This window comes from Pseudopipra pipra, chromosome 12 (assembly GCF_036250125.1).
Source record: "Pseudopipra pipra isolate bDixPip1 chromosome 12, bDixPip1.hap1, whole genome shotgun sequence".
Taxonomy (NCBI): domain Eukaryota; kingdom Metazoa; phylum Chordata; class Aves; order Passeriformes; family Pipridae; genus Pseudopipra; species Pseudopipra pipra.
Window position 1 is genome coordinate 21,220,880 of NC_087560.1, and position 18,994 is coordinate 21,239,873.

Genomic DNA, 18,994 nt, shown 5'->3' on the forward strand with positions numbered 1-18,994 from the left:
TGGGACAGGAACGGGCACGGCTGCTGGAGAGCTGATGGCACCGGGACCGAGACTGGGACAGGAACGGGCACGGCTGCTGCAGGGCTGGTGGCACCGGGACCGAGACTGGGACAAGAACGGGCACGGCTAATGAAGAGCTGATGGCACCGGCACAGCTGCTGCAGGGCTGGTGGCACCGGGACCGACACTGGGACAAGAACGGGCATGGCTAATGAAGAGCTGATGGCACCGGCACGGCTGCTGCAGGGCTGGTGGCACCGGCGCGGTTCCTGGTGCCGCCCGCCAGGGGCCGCTGCGCGGCGGAGGACTGCGGAACTGACAGTCACGTGCCCTCAGCGGGGCCGCTCTGGCTGGCACCGCCCGCGTCTCTATAGCCTTGTCGCCATGGGAACGCGGCGGCCCTGGGAGTGGCGCGATGGCGGCGGGCGGTGGCGGGGGGGGGCCGGGACCGGGACCGCCCTCGGGAACCCCACCGGGCGAGGAGGCCGCCCCTGAAACCCCACCGGGCGAGGAGGAGGCGGCCGCCGCCGCGGTCCCCCTGGACCGTGCCGGTGCCCCCGTCGGCCCCGAGACGCGGAGGAAGCGCAGGCGAGTGCTGGGCCGCAGACCCCCGGCAGGGCCCGGGGAGAGCCCTTCCAGCCCCACCCCGGGGCGCCTCCCGCTGCCTCAGTCGTGCTCGGTTCCGGTGTAGCCCGGCCCCGCTGCTCCCTGCGGGCACTGCCCTGCCGGGGCCCGCCGCCCCCAGCCCCCGGGAGCTTGTCCGGGGACCCACAATAAACAGTTCCCCTGAAACTGCCCCAACGATCTCCCATGTGACGCACCCAGGCGCGGCCCCGTGCCCGGGACCCCTGTGCCCCATCTCCTCAGGGCTGTACCCGATCAGACCTGACTGCTGTGCTGTGTCTGTGTGAGGGATCGGGCTGTGTCCCCCCTCCATCCCGTGCCCACTCCCTCGCTGAGCCCCTGTCTTCTCATCTCTCTCAATTCCAGTGTCCCCTCCATCAACCTGAGCGGCTGCAGGTACGAAAGCGGTAAGTCTGAGGGGCTACAGGGTCCCTGTGGGGTCCCTGAGGGGCCCAGCCCACCCCTGCAGGCTCTGTGGGTGCCTGTGCAGCCGGGAGCACTGTTGGCATCCAGTTCTCACTGTTTTATTTACTGGTGCCCAGTGACTGGGTCCCTGTGGTAGTGGGGAGTTTGTCACACTTTGGACTGAGGTTTCCCCTGGTTTAAAATGTGTAACAGCAGCATAAGCCCTCAACATCCCCCCACACCTGTGTTTGCCAGGTGTCTGCTAAAGTGGGCGAGAAGGGTTCAGTCAGGTACAGTGCAAGGGGGTACCTGGGCTTGGGAACAGGACCTAAGGGCTCTCAGCTGTTTCAGGTAAAGCTGGTGGTGGAACAGTCAGGATCCATACCTTGAACCTCCCCCTGTGCCATCCATCCCCAGTGACTCCAAGGAGCTGGTTCCCCTCCCCTGTCCCGCTTTTCTTTCCTGCCACAAGCTGGATCTTAAAAGAACAAACTCCTGGCCCTTGGGGGGTGTTATTAAGCCACTTTGCTAAGGTGTCTTGGTGTGCACAGACCTCCATCACCTCCCCAGCCCTGCGAGAGCCAAATTCAGACCTGGCACTAACATGAACCATCCCAACAGAGACCCTTTGCCCCAGAGCTGTCTTCTGCTGCCAAAAGACCTTGGATTTGGAGATTAAAGTCACACTTTCCTAAGACTTGTACCTGCCTGTGAAGTATCAAACCCGTGGCAGGTTCAACCCTGCTGTCAAGTGGCCCTGGCACCCCAAGGCAGGTGGAATTAGAGGGCTGAGAGCACCCAGAACATCTTCAGCCAGAGGCTGGGGGTAGGCCAGGTAAAGCTGGTGTTCCTGACACCTCCCAAAGGGTCCCGCCAATACCTTGTACTTCTGAGAGAAGTGCAGCCCGGAGAGGTTTGTTCCACGTCCTGTCCCTGGTTATTTTGGGGGTTTGTCAGTCACTGTGGCTCCCCTGCCTGCCCCTGTCACCGCTTGCCTTGGCACAGTGCGGCGGGCGGCGCAGCACTGCGGGCTGAAGGAAGCGGGAGAGAACGAGGAGTGGACAGTGTGCTGGACAGACACCTCGGTGTCGCTGGAGCGCCTCATGGAAATGAAGCGGTTCCAGGTAAACAAATGGGCTGTCCAGCAGGAATCGCTCAGGGAGGAGGGTAACGCGGGGACTGTTGATGGAATAGCATATGGCAGAGTGGAACAGAGGCATCCAAAGCAGTGCCTGTTACTCATCTGTGCCTCGGCCCCGCACCTTTCCTTGTGCCGTGTCTGTGGTCGGTGCCTCAGGAGAAGTCAGCAGCTGCAGTAGGAGTGGGAGCACTGCCAGCCCTGTAACGTGCTGTGAAATAAATGGGCTGGGATGACAAATGGTTTCTGTGGTGCTCCGGGCAGGGAGAGCTCCAGGGCTGAGATGGAGCAGATAAATCACTGGTGACGCTCAGATAGAGCAGCTGTAGTGCAGTCTTGCCCCTCAGCAGCAGTTCAAGGCAGCTGCAGGCCCAGCCTCCTGCCTGCTCTGCTGCCGGTTCTCTGCAGGGCCGGGAGGATGCATGCGTGCGGGGCTTCTGCTGATCTGGCTTTTTCTGCCCCTCTTTCAGAAAATCAACCACTTCCCAGGCATGATTGAGCTCTGCCGTAAGGACCTGCTGGCTCGCAACCTGAACCGCATGCTCCGGCTCTTCCCCGAGGAGTACAACATCTTCCCCCGCACGTGGTGCCTGCCAGCCGAGTGAGTAGTGTGGGACAGCGCCACGGGGACGGGCTCACACTGGCAGGGGTAGCCTGCTCGCCTGCTCCCTCTGGGCACCAGAGCCCAAATCTTACTGGCTCCGGCACATTATCGTGGTGACCTCTGCCACGGACCTCCTGGTACAGGTGCAGATGTGTACAAGGAAAAGGTGGGTCTGGGAGAGCTGAGTCAGGTCACACAGGGACCAATCTGTGACTCTTGTAGATCAGGAATGGAGGTTCTATATCTCCCCTGTGGACATTTGATTTGTACTGGGCCACAGTGCCATGGTTTCAGTACCCAGCTGTTAGAGTTCAGAGGGTGTTTTTTGCAGCTAGTGACCATCACCCCTTCCTTGCACAGCTATGGAGATTTCCATGCCTACAGATCCATGAGGAAAACCAGAACATTCATCTGCAAGCCCGACAACAGCTCCCAGGGAAAAGGCATCTTCATAACCCACCACCCGGAGGAGATCAAGCACGGGGAGCGCATGATCTGTCAGCAGTACATCTCTGAGGTACCAGGAGAGTCCTGGAACACCAGGGGAGGATTCCAGCCTCCTCATTCTGCCAGAATCCCACATCCTTCCCATGTCTCCCCAGGTCTGCTGGGGGTGGCTGTGGCACAGCAGGGGCACGGCCAAAGCTCTCCCCTCTCCTCTGCTGCCAAAGAGCAGCACAGGCAGATGGGGCAGTTCCTGATCTCACCCTTGCTCCTGACTTTCCTCACAGCCCTTCCTCATTGATGGCTTCAAGTTTGACATGCGCATCTATGTGCTGGTCACATCCTGTGACCCGCTGAGAGTTTTTCTCTACAAGGAGGGCCTGGCCCGGTTTGCCACCATGAGGTACATCGATCGCAGCAGCAGAAACCTGGTAAAAAAAAAGATGTTTCAAAAAACCTCATATAGTATCTGTAGGTGTCAATCCCTAACTTGTCCTAGGGGCATTCCAGGCCTCGAAAAGGTTGGGGGCTGCAAGGATCCCAGCTTGCTGCTTTCCTGTTCTCCCTCTGTACCCCTTCCTTGTTCTCCTCACAGGAGGTATTTCAGGAGGGTCTGAAATAGATCTACCCCCAGATCTAGCCTCACATTTGGGCTGTTTACTGACATTACCACAAAATCATAGAGTTGTTTTGCATTGAAGGAACATTGGAAGGTCTCCAACCTCATGTTCAAAACTGGGTCAACAATAAACTCAGATCTGGTTTCTTGGGGTCTCACCCTAGCAGGTGTTGAAAACCTGCAGGCCAGAGCCCCCCTGGTGCCTCTGGCCATCACCTACTGCTCCCGGCCCTGAGGAGCGTGCTCCATTCCACACCATTCCTGCTCTGCCCATGCATCAGGCAGAAAAGAAGGACCTGGGATTGTCTAATGGGGCTGTTTCTGTTCTCGCTGCGTGGTTCAGAGTGAATGAATGTCTCTCCTGGTTTCCTGCTAGGGTGACATCTGCATGCATCTGACCAATTATGCAATCAACAAGCACAATGAGAACTTCGTCCAGGATGACACAATGGGCAGCAAGAGGTACTGGCACATCCAGGCACCACAGGAACGCTGTGGGACTCTGGTTTACCTCATCTTTCCTGGGGTGGCACAGCTCAGCCCTTACCACCTCCTGTCCCCATGCAGGAAGCTGTCCACCCTGAACACCTGGATGGCAGAGCACAGCTACGACACAACAAAGCTCTGGGCAGATATTGATGACATTGTCATAAAGACACTGATTTCGGCTCACCCTGTGGTGAAGCACCACTACCAGAGCTGCTTCCCCAACCACGCTGCCGGCTGCGCCTGCTTCGAGATCCTCGGCTTTGACATTTTGCTGGACAGAAGGCTGAAGCCCTGGCTGCTGGAGGTGAGGGAGGAGCAGACAACTAAAACCTGGGAGAGGCCTCAGGACAGGGGGGTTGGGATGAACAGGACTCGTTTGATTCAAAAGGGCCACCTCACTCACAGAATTAACCAGGCTGTGAAGCCAAGCACCCTGCTGTGAGTGGGATCCAAGACAACCAGTTTCCTGCACACCCTTTAACAGCAGGGAATTTCCCAAACCTTAGGACCCCTTTTCCTGTAAGAGCACCCTGAGTTTGTGACAGCTGCCCTCTACTTGCAGCCTGTGGGATGGGATCTGGGTGACCTGTGGCACAGTAGGCACCACACTGCAGGGACAGAGTGCTGTGTGTGGCCTCCTGCTTCCTGTCACTGATATAGAGAAGAGCATCCATGGATAGTGTGGGGGGTGGCCAGGGCCATGGGCTGGGAGCTGGGGTGCCAGGTTAGGTTACTTGCTTGTCTTGGCAGGTGAACCACTCTCCCAGCTTCTGCACAGACTCTCAGCTAGACCGTGAGGTGAAGGATGCCCTTCTGTGTGACACCTTCAACCTGATCAATGTGCACGCCTGTGACAGAAGGAAGGTGCTGGAGGAAGACAAGCGGCGGGTAAAGGAGCGGCTCCTTCAGGCCAGCCAGACCCAGACTCTCCGTGAGTCCAGGTATTGCTGTTTCCCTCAGTGCTACATGTCTCCAGTGAGGAGAGACAGGGCATGGCAGAGCAGGGTAATGCCAGGGCTGGCAGGTGAAGCTCCCAGACCCCATGGCACTGTGCAGCCTCTGAGCTCTCCCAAGCCATCTGCATCCTGGAAGGAAGAGCTAAGGGCTCCTCTCTGGGTACCAAGAGATTTGTGACACCTAGTGCTCTGTGCCCCAGCAGAGACATCCCCATTGAGCAGCACCTGCTTGTCACATCCCTCGGTGCAGACAGGCAGGGCCAGTGTCCCTGGGCTGGCAGGGATGCTTACAGAAGGGACCACAGCCCTGCCTCAGGGACCAGGAGCAGCTGAGGGCATGGACCCTTCTCCAGAGCAGGATTCCTTTCCAGGGTTGAGGGTTTCCCCCTCCTCTGTCTGCATGCCCTTTCACAAGGCCAGTGTTTACTGAGCCTGCTGCCTTGCAGGCAAAGCGGGGACTCTCTCCAGCTGCTGTTTCCATATGGAGTCCTGGGATAACCCTGGGAAACACCAAGCACGTCAGCCCTGTGCTCTGCCTGCCCCGGAGCTCCCTGTCGCAGCTCCCTGTCCTCCCTCCGGCTGCAGGCGCAGGGAGCAGGAGAGCAGCCAGGCTGCCTGGCTGGCACAGGCCGAGACCTACGAGAACGAGCACCTGGGCGGCTTCCGGCGCATCTACCCAGCACCTGGCACAGAGAAATACGAGCCCTTCTTCCACCAGGGCAGGTCCCTCTTCCAGGAAACGGCAGCCTCCAAGGCACGAGAGGAGCATGCCAGGTACACTGCTCCTGTGGAGACCCTCTCCTCAAGGGGGGTATGGACACCACTCGCTCCTGAGCCCTCCTGGGGAGCCACTCTGCTGCTTGGCAGGTGTAAGCAAGTGGGGAGAGCAGGAGGGGAAGGGAAGGAGCCTGCACGTGCTGTGGCACCACAGCAAAGCAGTTCCTTTTGGATGGACCCCAGAGAGGCAAGGGCAGCGCTCCATTGACTTTTGGACCCTGGAGAAACCATGTCCCAAATGTCCCACTCCCTTCTGTTAGGCACAGCCTAATCTAAGCCCATTTCTCTTTTTAAAAGTCTCTTTACAAGCATCCCTGGCCTATCTCTTGGCACACTTCTATTATGGGCTGTTTAGACAGAACTTTGGCCTGCAGTAAATGTCTTCAGGTCAAAGGCTGCCCTACAGCCTTTTGCTGTTGTGGCTCTGACTGAGCAGTGAGTGACTCTGCTGTTCTGTGGCAGGCAGCAGCTGGAGGAGATTCGCCTGAAAAACGAAAAGCTGGAAGCTGCCACCAGGAAGAAAAAAACAGAGAGGATCCAGAATAGAAGCACAGCTTCTACAACCCACCTCACTCACAGAAGCACCAAGACATGGGATAGAAAGGTATCTCAGTGTCAGCATTGTTCATGGGCTCTCCAAGGCAGTGACATGCCTCTGGGAGCCATGCTGGGCCATGGATGCTCCCATGGAGCAGAAATTCCAGGTTTGACTCCCTGTATGAAGTCCAGAAAATCGACAGCTTGTGGTGGGCAGCACTTGCAAGCACCAGTGTTGTCCTTTCCTGTTGTGGCTCCCACTAGGATCTCCATCCCACCCCAAGTCTGTGACTCTCCCCAGGGTTGGAGCAGCCCATGGCTTTGTCTCACCTGTGTGTTATCCCAGGTTCAGCTTTGCTGTAGCTCAGGTGTTTCTCTGCCGAGGTGCAGCACGTGCAGTATGACTCCATGCAGCCCCAGGACATTGTGGAACACGAGGAGAAGAGGAGAGTGAATGCTCTGCTGCAGCGTGAGAAGCTGATCCGAGACCTGGGCATCACCAACCAGCTCTCTCGGCTGCTCCCCACAGCTGACAGCCAGGGATCCTGCACCCTCCGGAGCCAGGTAACGGGGTCACCCAGATCCACCCACAGCCAAGGCAGAGGATGGTGAGGAGTGAATAGGGCACTGAGTGTCTGGGGCAGGATGGGGGTCCCGGCTCCACTGCCGGCAGATCAGCTGCTGTGCTCCTGGGGTGATGTGAGTCTGGGATGGTTGTGGGGGTGTACCTGGGGACAACGTGCAGGGGATGCTTTAGTGAACACCTGTACATGACTAGAAAAGACTTTTTCTTCCCATCTCCTGCCAAGGCCTCCAGAGCTAAGCCATGGCCACTTGCCTTTCCTCCTTCCAGCTGCAGTTTCCATGGGATGCCCTTGGGAACCAGGACACCCATGACTTAATGATGGTCATCTCAGTCCTGGGAGGCCCAGCCCATGCCTCAGGACACTGGGTCAGAGCCGAGGCCCTGCAGCCGGACACGCTGGGCCCAGCCCCCAACGACGTGGACACCCTCTGTGTTCGAGGCCGGAGTGTCCCGTACCACACGCGGCAGGAGGGCTCCCGGGTGCTGGGCGGGGGCTGGCTGCGGGGCCGGGCAGCACGGGCAGCCGTCACCCACCCCGAGGGGCTGCTGCTGAGAGACCAGCAGCTCCCTGGTGCCAGAACACAGGCTGAAGGCTGTGAGTACACATCACCTTCCCATGGATACTCCTGGCCTTACCAGGGTGGGAGGAGTGGGCAGGCTGGATGAAGCTCAGAGTGCAGAGGGGCTGCTGTGCTCTGCTCAGGGCACTGATGACCGCTGGAAGTCTCTGCTGGAGGCCATCAGCATCCCATTCGCAGGGGCAGGGATGAATGCGGGTGGATTCCCAGAACCAAGGGTTGATGTATGGGGAGGAGGGAGCGTGAGAAGCCCCAGTGTATGGGAGAGAGTGAGTTGGAAGCACAGCAGATGGGACAGTCGAAGGGGTGCGTTAGCTGCAGTGGGTACGGAGGGGACACGGTGACATAGCATGGCCCCCAACAGGCCCATGCTGCTCTCTGCCCACAGTCCCACCACCCCTCACCCAGCCCTGCTCTGCTTCCCAGCATCAGCTCCACCCACTGGGCAGCCAATAAGGCTGGGTCAGCAGGGCCAGAGGGAGAGCTGCCAGGGCCAAGCCCCACCGGGGAGGGCAGTGGGGACTGCTGACCCACAGAGCTGCCCGGTCTGCAGACAAACCCACATCTGTCTGTGCTGTTCCAGGTGATGCTGCCAGCCCGTCGTCCTCCCATGCAGGCAGCTGTCCCCCAGCATCCCCAGCCAGCCCGGGGGAGGTCAAAGACGATGGCATCTTCAGCTGTGCTGTGGTCCGGGAGCTCCCCGCCGCTGCCGCCGCCGCTCATGTGCAGCACACACGTGCCTCACACCATGGCAGAGCCGCACTGTGCCAGTGTGTCACACACTTCCAGCATGAAAGGCACAAGTAACGTGGCCGAAGGCTCAGCCTTCCTCTTGTGGGTGCTCGCTGGACAACCAGGGCTGCTGGATAGGTTGGCTATCCCCATCAGCCCGGGGCCGGCTGCGGAGCCCCCTGACCGGAGCCTGGGCCCCGCCCGGGTCTGGCCACGCGCCCCGGGCAGCTTCACCTCTGCCGGGCCAGGGGCTGGTGCCTGTGCCCGCACTCCTGGCCGCACAGGCCACCTCGCTGTGGATCCCGCCGGGGCCGCCCCCCGCCGGCCCCGCCCGTTCCCGCTGCCGGTCATGGCGGCGCTGCTGCGGCCCGGGCTGCGGGCGGCCGCGCTCCTCGCCAGGACCCCGCGGCGGGCGGCGGCGGCGTGGCCCGGGGACCCGGAGCCGCCGGACCCGGCGCTGGAGGAGGCGGAGAGGTGCGGGGCGGCTGGGCCGGGGCCGGGCCGGGCCGGGCCGGGCGCTCACGTGTGTCCCCCGCAGGGGGCGGCGGCGGCGGGTGGCGGCGCGGATGGAGCGGCTGCGGCGGGAGCTGGGCGGGGGGCGCGGAGCCCCCGAGCGCGTCCTGACCTGGCAGGCGATGGAGCAGATGCGGTGAGCGCGGGGATGGGAGGTTCGCGCCGCTCCCGGTGACCGCCCCGGTGACCGTGCCCGTGCCCGCAGGTTCCTGCGGCAGGAGCTGCCCGAAGAGTGGCCGCTGGAGCGCCTGGCCCAGGGGTTCGGCGTCAGCACCGACGTGGTGCGGCGAGTGCTGCGGAGCCGCGGCTGCCCTTCGCCGCGCCGCCGCCTGCGGCAGGACCGGCGGGCGCTGAGCGCCGTCGCGGCGGCACCGGGGCACGAGCGCGAGGTGCGCGCCCCCGACGGGACGCTGCTGTACCGACTGCCGCGGGGCTGGGGCGGGCCGGGGCCCGGCGCGCAATAAACGGTGTTGGGACCCGCCTCCGATCGCGCCGCTTCCGCCGCGCCGGGCACGGGCTGCGAGGTGGCGGGGACGGGATTCGAGCTGCCGGGCATGGGCTCCGAGCTGCCGGGCATGGGCTCGGACGTGGCGCGGCTGCTGGAGGCCGCGGACTTCGCGGCCAGGAAGCACAAGGAGCAGCGGCGGAAGGACCCCGAAGGCACCCCCTTCATCAACCACCCCATTGGTGCGGAACCCCCTGGCACCGCGTCCTGCTCCGGAGGGATCCTCAGGACCCCTCCTGCCCCTGAGTGCCGCCCGCCCACGGGAGCCCCTCACCCCGGCCCCCGGGGAAAGCCGTGTCCCCTCTCCCATCCCACGTCCCTGAGCCCCTGCCCTAGCCACGTGTTCTGCTGTGGGTGCTCCCCCCACGCTGTTGCCGTGCAGTGGACGGTGCCCATGGGAGCTGATGAGGGACCCTTGGGGGCAGTGCCAGCCTCCGGGAGTTGCCTGCTTGCCCAGCCTAAGGATTCACCCCTCAGGATGTGCCCAGGGTGGATCTTGGGGACCCCTCCTTGCCCTCTGTGCAGTGCAGCCCCTGTGTAACCCAAGGAGCGGCTGTCCTGGCCCAGAGCTGCCCTTTCTCCCCCCGTGCCCGTTCCCAGCTCTCTGCTCTGGCCGCAGGCGTCGCCAGGATCCTGGCACACGAGGCTGGTGTGACGGACATCGTGGTGCTGCAGGTAAGGCCATGCCCTCCCCTGCCTGCTACTGCTGCGGCAGGGCCTGGCCTGGACCCTCTGGCCCCCTTGACCCTCCCTGGCCCCAGGCCGCCCTCCTGCATGACACGGTGGAGGACACAGACACCACGCTGTCTGAGATCGAGGAGCTGTTCGGGATGGATGTGAGGCGCGTGGTGGAGGAGGTGACAGACAACAAGATGCTGCCCAAGATGGAGCGCAAGCGGCTGCAAGTGGAGCGGGCGCCCGGCTGCAGCCCCCGAGCCAAGCTGGTCCAGCTGGCAGACAAGCTGTACAACCTGCGGGACCTGAACCGCTGCACCCCCCAAGGTACCACGGCAGGGCCCGGCCGTGCCCAGGGCAGCTCCTCTGCCTGGGGCAGGGCTGGTCCTGCACCCTGCACGGAGGGACAGACCTGCCGAGGTCACCCCGGACCTGGGGTGGCTCCAGCCAGGGGCAGTGTGGGGAGCATCTGTCCTGTTGTGTGCCAGTGTCCCGGTGTGGGTGTGTGTGTAGTGATGTCTCAGTCTGTCCCGGGGTGTGTGTGTGGTGGTCATAGAATCACAGAATCAGCCGGGTTGGAAAGGACCTCTGAGATCAAGTCCAACCCTTGATCCACTACTGCTGTGGTTACTAGACCATGGCACTAAGTGCCACATCCAGTCTCATCCTAAAAACCTCCAGGGATGGAGAATCCACTACTTCCCTGGGCAGCCCATTCCAATGGCTGAGCACCCTCTCTGGAAAGAGTTTCTTCCTAATATCTAACCTAAACCTCCCCTGGCACAGCTTAAGACCGAGCCCTTTTGTCTTACTGATAGCTGCCTGGGAGAAGAGACCAACCCCCACCTGGCTACAACCTCCTTTCAGGGAGTTGTAAAAAATGATGAGGTCTCCCCTGAGCCTTTTCTCCAGGCTGAACAGCCCCAGCTCCCTCAGCCTCTCCTCACAGCACTTGTGCTCCAGTCCCTTCCCCAGCCCTGTTGCTCTTCTCTCTCAATATCCTTCCTGAACTGAGGGGCCCAGAGCTGGACACAGCACTCAAGGTGTGGCCTCACCACTGAGTCCAGGGGAAGAATCACTTCCCTGGTCCTGCTGGCCACACTGTCCCTGACACAGGCCAGGATCCATTGGCCTTCTTGGCCACCTGGGCACACTGCTGGCTCCGTGTCTTGGTCTGTCCTAGTGTGTGTGTGGTGATGTCTCGGTTTGTCCCGATGTGTCTGGGGTGGTGATGTCTGGGTCTGTCCCGGTACCGAGGTCAGGGCCGGGGCGGCTCCAGCCGGAAGTGACGTCGTGTTTCCGCAGGGTGGTCGGCGGAGCGCGTGCAGGAGTACTTCCGGTGGGCGGCGCTCGTGGTGTCCGGGCTGCGCGGGACCAGCGCGCCCCTGGAGGGGGCGCTGCAGCGCCTGTTCGAGGAGCGCGGCGTGGCCACGCGACTGCAGGGCGGCCAATAAACGTGCGTGCAGCTCAGCGTCCTGCGTTGCTATGGTGTCGCTCGCTTCCGCCGCTGCGGGTTCCGGCCGCGCCGCGGCCGCGCTCGGGCGTTCCGGGCGCCGTGCCGGCCCCCGCCATGGCTTTCGCCGGGCGCCGCGACGCGCCCGAGCCGCCCGACTTCGGGATCCTGAAGCGGCTGGCGCGGGACCAGCTCGTCTACCTGCTGGAGCAGGTCCGAGGCCGCGGGACAGGGGTGCCGCGGCGGGGTGGCGGGGCTGGGGTGGGCTCGGGCGGGGCCGGGCCCCGAGGCGGGCGGTGGGTCCCAGCCCACGCGCACCCTGCCCGCAGCTCCCCGGGAAGAAGGACCTTTTCATCGAGGCCGACCTGATGAGCCCCTTGGACCGCATCGCCAACGTGTCCATCCTGAAGGTACCGCCGGGCCCGGCGGGCGGCCCACCCCCCCCCCGGCCGCGCTGAGCCCGCCGTGTCCCCGCAGCAGCACGACGTGGACAAGCTGTACAAGGTGGAGACCCGGCCGGCCCCCGGCGCCAGCGACCAGTGAGTGCCCGGCCCGGCCCCGGCGGCAGCTGCACAGCCCAGGCACGGCTGTGGACGGGAAGGGCCCAGCGCAGGCAGGGCCAGGTACGAGGAGCCCTCGCTCCCCTCTGTAACGCAGGTTCTGCTTCCTGGTGCGGCCGCGGGTCAGGACGATGAGGTTCATCGCTGGTGAGTGCGGCACCGGGGGCAGGTGTCCCTCGCCGGGTTCCGGTGCTCTGGGCCGCCGCTGGGAGCGGGCCTGAGAGGGGCTCCAGACGAGCCCCGTGCCCGAGGCCTCACTTGTGCCCGGGGCGTTGGGGCCCCGTGAGCTGTGGGGCCCCGGGCCGAGGGGGGGCAGCTGTGCAGGGGCTGTACGGGGTGTCCACAGATATTGTCAATGCTGACAAGATGTCGGGGAGAAGCAGGAAGTACAAGATCATCTTCAGCCCCCAGAAGGTCAGTGCAACCCCGCTGCCCGTTCCCACATCATACTGTGCCTGCCCAGCCTTTGCACCTCCCACCCCATCTGTTGGCACCAAAAGTTGTGTGTCGCTAACCCAGGAATGTTTAACTAAAATCGAGTGTTATGATGCCTGGGAAGGAGCTGGGCCGCTCCAGAGCTTCTCCCGCTCAGAGCCTGCCTGGTCCTGAGGCTCTCCCCTTCTCTTCCAGTTCTATGCTTGTGAGATGGTGCTGGAGGAAGAGGGGGTCTTTGGTGGTGAGTGGAGCTGTTATGCTGGCTCAGGGTAGCTCTGGCACCGCAGGGTTCCGGTTGAGTCCCAGTATAGGGATCCCTGTGTGGGCAGGGAACACCAGTTGCTTCAAGGGTAGCTGCCAGTCTGTGGGCAGGCATGTGCCCACCACAGCACCAGCCCCTCTCCTCTGCCTGTAGGGAAGAGAGAGGGTCCTGCCACCCATCCTGTCTCTCTGACACCCTGTTTTGGGGTTGTCACGATCCCTGGGGCTGTTCATGCACAGGGATGGGTAACGGTCCCCTCTCCCTGCCCCAAACCCAGATGTCACCTGTGATGAATGGTCTTTCTACCTGCTGCCCCTGGACGAAGATATCATCAGCATGGAGCTGCCTGAGTTCTTCCGTGACTATTTCCTGGTCAGTGGGATGTGGTGGGTGGCAGCCTATCGTGTCCCCTGTGTCTTGGGACAAGGGCAGCATTTGGAGAGCAGGTGTGATGTCCTGCTTGGCCCCTCAGCCACACCACGGGTCCTGTCTGCTCCCCAGGGGTGCCTTTTGGGGGTAGTGGCTGCTCCCACCCTGTGCTGGCCCCTCTGCTCCCTTTGGAGCAGCTTTGGGGACCCAGCATGTTCCTGTGTGTATTCCTGTGCACGTACCTCCTGGAAGCGCCCAGCCCAGGGCCCATTCTGTCCCCAGTCCAGTCCCCTGGCAGTCATTCCCAGCCAGCTGCCCACACACACTCCCTGGTCCCACAGGAGGGGGATCACCGCTGGATCAACCCCGTTGCCAGAGCCCTGCAGTTGCTGAACTCCCTGTACGGCCCTTTTGGGAAGGCCTATGGCATCGGCCGCTGTGCCAAGGTACAGCCGGCACCGGGAGTCCCTCAGGTCCCCTTCAGCTGTGTGGCAGATGAGCTGTCACAGATGAGATGTGCCCACAGAGCTGGCACACCTCCGGACGGCGCTGGGGGCTCGGCAGGCTTTTGGGGGTCCCATCTGCCAAGGGTGGGCAGGAGAGGAGCGGCTCCTGTTCACTGGGGTGTGTCCTGGAGGGGGGAACGCTTGTGCCTGTCCTCCATCATGAGCCTCAGTGTCCCCCGTGGGACACCCTGGCCGTGCCTTGGCTGCACCCCCACCCTGGCACATTCTGCCCCTGACAGATGAGCCACGAGCTGTGGCGGGACCTGGAGGAGGAGAGCGAGGGTGAAGGCCAGGGCAGGAAGCCCGAGATTGGACATGTCTTCCTCATGGACAGAGGTGGGCTGGGGTGGGAGCAGCTGGTGAGAGTGGCCAGGGGGGAGCAGTTTGGGCAGCGGTGGAGGGGCAGGGAGAGCCCCCGGGAGGGCAGCCTGGCACTGGCTCTCCTTGCAGATGTGGACTACGTGACAGCGCTCTGCTCCCAGGTGGTCTATGAGGGGCTGGTGGACGACACCTTCCGTATCAAGTGCGGTGGGTGCCCGGGGACGGTGATGGGGCAGCCGGGGGCTCCGCACTCAGGACAGGGGTGGCATGGGGCTCTGCACCCCCCTGCCCAGAGTCCACAGGGTTTGTGCCCGGCACTGTCGTGCACAGGGCCGTTCCCACAGGGACAGCCCTGATGTGAAGTGCTGCTGGAGGTCATCCACAAGGACAGCCCTTGCTCTGACCAAGCAGCTGGGCCACATCCCCTGCCTCTGCTGCAGCAGGGCTGGTGTGTGCGGGGATGCCACTATGGCTGGGACAAAGCAGCTCTTCACTTTTCCCTGCAGGCAGTGTGGATTTTGGGCCAGATGTCACTTCTTCTGACAAGAGTATTAAGGTGCTGCTCAATGCCCAGGACAAAGTGAGTCCTCCCAAGCCTCAGGGGAAACAGGTCCTCATGGGGGGAGAAGGCAGAGCAGGACATTCCCTCCCCTAAGCCTGAGCAGAAGTGGCCAGGGGCTGCTGGGCCCCTGAGTACAGATTGGGATGAGCTGGGGCACAGAGACCAGGGAAACATGGTCTGCAGGTGCAGCTCCACTTCTGAACTTGGCAGAGTCCCCACACACAGGGGCTGTTTCGTGAATGAGTGTTTTAAAGTTGCTTAAGGAACTGCCATCAAAGGTATTGGAAAAAACATGTTTAATATAAAAGTGACAGCTTGACAAAGTTCGGTGGCAAAACAATCACTCTAATTCAAAATCAACCCAAAAATATATATACGGAGGCTGAGATGGCTGTAGGGGCAGAGAAAAGGATAGGTAAGAGTAAGGAAAAAAAGGAATATGGACTATGAAATGGAATATGGAACATGAAAAAGGAATATTGTGGCTCAACTGCTGTGACTCAACTGCTGTTGAGTCACAAGGTTCATAGTAACTTTTCATCCTGGCCACAATTCAGGTCGGTAACTTTCTATGAAAGTTTAATAATAAAAATATTATTCCACTTGGGTCGAATAAAGCAAGAAAAATAAGTTTCCAAGGCTGTTTGTTAAAAAAACAGAGCTTGTTAGACAGCACTAATTCTTGGGAACAGACAGTGCTTCTGAAAAGCTTGAGAAGAGCTCGACCCAAGTGCTGTTCATAAAGGCTGATCCCTAAGGAGCATTTCTCAGATGATAGTGCGGGGGATGCATCACCACAGGCTGCCGTGCCTCTGGCCAGGGTTTTGGGGCTGGCTGCTGGTGGGCACTGCCCCCGGGGTGCAGCTGGCTGGGCCCGACAGCTGCGGTGCTTCTGCAGGTGTTCAGTCAGATCCGGAATGAGCACTTCTCCAGCGTGTTCGGCTTCCTGAGCCAGAAGTCACGAAACCTGCAGGCACAGTACGACGTGAGTGTCACCCGGCGTGCGGGACACCCGGGGCACTGTCCCTGTGCGCGGCCAGGCCACCTCCCTGACGCGCTCTCCCTTCTGCAGCGGCGCCGGGGCATGGACATCAAGCAGATGAAGGACTTTGTGTCCCAGGAGCTGAAGGGACTGAAGCAGGAGCATCGCCTGCTGAGCCTGCGTAGGAACCAGAGGGGAGGGAGGGGTCCTTGGCTGTACTGCAGGTGCCTGAGTTCTGGGGGAAGGGGGGAGCTCGGGGCCCTACATGTCCCCAGGAGGGGCAGGTGACCCAAGCAGTGGGCAGGGCGGCAGGGGCCGTTGGTGTGTGCCAGTGCCTAAGGTGACAAGCTCCCTGCAGAGCCCATTCCCCTACAAAGCTGCCATCTCTTGGTTCCACAGATATCGGTGCCTGTGAGTCCATCATGAAGAAGAAAACCAAGCAGGACTTCCAGGAGACCATCAAGGCTGAACACTGTGAGTACTGCTCCCTGCCCCCATCTGCACCTACCCCTATCCCAGTCTGTCCCACAGCTCCACTCACCCCGGGCCCAGGCAGCCTCACACCTGGGTGTCCCCAGCATGGCCACTGTCCTCCCAGTCCCTTTGTGTGGGGGTGTGTCTTGAGATCCTAAATAGGGTCAGGTACCCTCTGTGTGGGGGATGGTGTGGGGGCTCTGTTCCTCAGGGCTCTGGGAGAGCGGCTAAGCCCAGACCACGGCTAGGTGAGCTGGCACGAGTCCAGGGTGACAGTGCCTGTGCTCTCACCACAGCACTGCTGGAGGGCTTCGACATCCGTGAGAGCACCAGCTTCATTGAGGAGCACATCGACCGGCAGGTGAGGCCGTGGGACCGGCTGCTCCGGCCGCCCTGTCCTGCCCCTGCTCACCACCTGCTCCCCACAGGTGTCCCCCATCGAGAGCCTGCGCCTCATGTGCCTCCTGTCCATCACAGAGAACGGTGAGTGCCCGGCTGGGCTGGGCTGGAGCAGTGGCACTGGGCCCCAGCCCTGGCACAGAGCTCACCTGGTGCTTCCCACAGGTCTCATCCCCAAAGACTATCGCTCCCTGAAAACCCAGTACCTGCAGGTGAGGGGCTCAGAGAGTCACAACAGAGCAAGGGCTGTGTGGGACGGGTTCCCCTCGCTATGGCTCTGGCCACAAGACACGGGGCAGCAGTGCTCCCCAGGGATGGGCCCTGCCTCTGTGAGCCTTGTCTCTGAAGGACAGCCCCTGCCTCCACAGGCTCTGCCTGAGCCAGGAGCTCTGCCTGTGCCTGCCAGGGGGCTCTGAGCAGCCTGTGCCCCCTTACAGAAGGGACACCCTTCCCATGCTCGCAGCCAGGGCTCCATGCTGATCTGGCTGCTCTGTTCCCAGAGCTATGGGCCCGAGCACTTGCTGACCTTCCACAACTTGAAGCGCATCGGGCTGCTGACGGAGCAGGCGGCTGGGGAGACCCTGACAGCGGTGGAGAGCAAAGTCAGCAAGCTGGTCACAGACCGTGCTGCAGGTGAGCCAGCCTGCTGCCCTCATGTCCTTGGGAGCCTGGCAACAGAAGCTGCTGCCTTAGAGCTGGCTGGAAGCATGTGGCAAATGCAGAGGCTCCAGGCACTGAGTGTGTCCTCAGCAGTGGTGCTGCAGGCAGGGCACTGGGCTATCCACAGGGGCAGTGGGGCTGGCAGCCACCATGGCCATCCTCCAGAGCCCACAGCTCTGCACATCCTGCTGCCAGCCTGGGGCTGGGACGCAGGCAGGGTCTCTGAAACATTTCTCCATGCCATGTTTTCCAGGAAAGATCACAGATGCATTCAATTCTTTGGCCAGGAAGAGCAATTTCCGAGCCATAAGCAAGAAGCTGGGGTTGGTATGTCCTTGGGGGCTGCTTGCTGGCCACAGAGCAGAGCCCATGCCTGGGCTGCAGGCTTGACATCTCAAAGACACACTGCTCAGGGCTGGAGCTGGAGCTGCTGCAGCCACTCTGGGCAGACCGGGGGGCAGTGCCAGCTCCCCACTCTGCCCTTGACCACTGTGGTGGAGGGCTGGGGCTTGCCTTGCCCCCTTCAAACAGAGCTGTCCTGGGGTCAGCCCTGTGGCCTCTGTTGTGGGCCAATGGAGAGGTGCTGGGGTGCTGGTGCAGTGATATTTCTGTCCATGGCCCCCCGATGCACTGCCTGCCCAGGCTATGCAATGCTGGTCCTGGGGCAGTGGGGCAGGAGGTGGGGGCAGAGTGTCTGTCCCTCCTCACCCCCTGTGCCTCTGAAGGGGGGTGAGGCCCCAACCAGGCTGGTCCCATACCCCTGGTGTTGCCTATCCCTGCAGATCCCCCGGGTGGAGGGCGAGTACGACCTCAAAATGCCCAGGGACATGGCGTATGTTTTCGGCGGGGCCTACGTGCCCCTGAGCTGCAAGATCATCGAGCAGGTGAGCTCACCTGCTGCGGGGGAGAACTGGGCACATCCCCTTGAGCCCCTACCTCCCTCGGGGGTCCACTGGGGGTCCCTCTGCCCAGGGCTGAGGCTGATAATGCTCATCTGCTGCTCGGAGCCTCCCGAGCCATGCCCAGCCTCTGTGGCCAGCCTGACCCGCCCATCCCTCAGGTGCTGGAGCGCCGGGGCTGGCAGGGCCTGGAGGAGGTGGTGCGGCTGCTCAATGGCAACGAGTTCTCGGTCTCAGGTAGCGGCTGGGCCGGGCTGGGGGCAGGGGGGCTGGGGGCTGGCGGGGGTCCCACCATGCTCTGTGCCATCCAGACAGCACCGTGGAGGACAACCCCGCCTGGGAGTCCCAGCGTGTCATCCTCACTGTCTTCCTGGGGGGCTGCACGTTCTCCGAAATTGCTGCCCTCCGCTTCCTGGGGAAAGAGAGAGGTAGGAGCTGCCTGCGAGGGGCAGGGAGCAGGCAGCAACCCGGGGGTCCCACTGTCGCAGCGTGTGGCCGAGCAGGGGCCACACTCAGGGCTAGCACTGGCTGAAGTCCATGGGGAAGGGGGCGGTGAGGTACGAGGCTCTTCCAGGAAATGGCCAGGGACAGAGCTGGGAGCGCTGGGGCTGCCCCTGGGCATAGCCGGGGCACTGACAGGTCACATCTCGTAGGATGCAAGTTCATCTTCCTGACCACGGCCATCACCAACAGCGCCCGGATGATGGAGGCCATGATCGAGGCCAGGGCCTGAGCCCTGGGGGGGCCCTGCGGCCCCTGCACCCCCTGCCAATAAACGGCTCTGTTGACGGCGACCGGCCCGGGCTGTGTGCGGGGACGGGACCGGGCTCTGCGCGGGGGTCCCGTCCCGGTGGCCCCCCGGCGCATGCGCAGTGCGGCGCAGGCACCGCCCGGGTGTGGCGCGCGGGCTCCCGCGCGCGGGCTCGTGGC

The 18,994-nt window shown here is 62.2% G+C and overlaps 3 protein-coding genes across 6 annotated transcripts; all 3 read left to right on the forward strand.

Annotated features, from left to right (window-relative positions):
- Positions 1-17: 17 nt before the first annotated feature.
- TTLL13 (tubulin tyrosine ligase like 13) lies at positions 18-9,483 on the forward strand. The gene is made up of 16 exons (XM_064668268.1): positions 18-588; positions 991-1,031; positions 2,035-2,347; positions 2,502-2,768; positions 3,132-3,288; positions 3,503-3,646; positions 4,211-4,296; positions 4,402-4,627; positions 5,074-5,264; positions 5,865-6,053; positions 6,519-6,660; positions 6,978-7,157; positions 7,447-7,774; positions 8,341-8,560; positions 9,028-9,138; positions 9,208-9,483. The coding sequence occupies exons 1-16, from the start codon at positions 416-418 to the stop codon at positions 9,464-9,466; spliced, it is 3,027 nt and encodes a 1,008-aa protein (XP_064524338.1). The 5' UTR covers positions 18-415; the 3' UTR covers positions 9,467-9,483.
- HDDC3 (HD domain containing 3) lies at positions 9,478-11,653 on the forward strand. The gene is made up of 4 exons (XM_064669414.1): positions 9,478-9,689; positions 10,127-10,182; positions 10,269-10,509; positions 11,488-11,653. The coding sequence occupies exons 1-4, from the start codon at positions 9,557-9,559 to the stop codon at positions 11,634-11,636; spliced, it is 579 nt and encodes a 192-aa protein (XP_064525484.1). The 5' UTR covers positions 9,478-9,556; the 3' UTR covers positions 11,637-11,653.
- Positions 11,654-11,690: 37 nt separating this feature from the next.
- VPS33B (VPS33B late endosome and lysosome associated) lies at positions 11,691-18,858 on the forward strand. 4 transcript variants are annotated; one of them, XM_064669401.1, is made up of 23 exons: positions 11,691-11,848; positions 11,965-12,045; positions 12,113-12,174; positions 12,293-12,342; positions 12,542-12,609; positions 12,826-12,871; positions 13,170-13,264; positions 13,603-13,707; positions 14,007-14,103; positions 14,218-14,295; positions 14,595-14,668; positions 15,549-15,635; positions 15,723-15,813; positions 16,032-16,106; positions 16,403-16,467; positions 16,535-16,589; positions 16,671-16,717; positions 17,006-17,138; positions 17,419-17,492; positions 17,948-18,049; positions 18,226-18,301; positions 18,376-18,492; positions 18,718-18,858. In XM_064669401.1, exons 1-23 carry the CDS (start codon positions 11,753-11,755, stop codon positions 18,795-18,797), a joined length of 1,854 nt encoding a protein of 617 aa, XP_064525471.1. In that variant the 5' UTR covers positions 11,691-11,752; the 3' UTR covers positions 18,798-18,858. The 4 variants fall into 4 exon arrangements, with proteins under 4 accessions (XP_064525471.1, XP_064525472.1, XP_064525474.1 ...); XM_064669402.1 differs by having other exon boundaries at positions 12,116-12,174; XM_064669404.1 differs by lacking the exon at positions 13,603-13,707.
- The last annotated feature ends 136 nt before the right edge of the window (positions 18,859-18,994 follow it).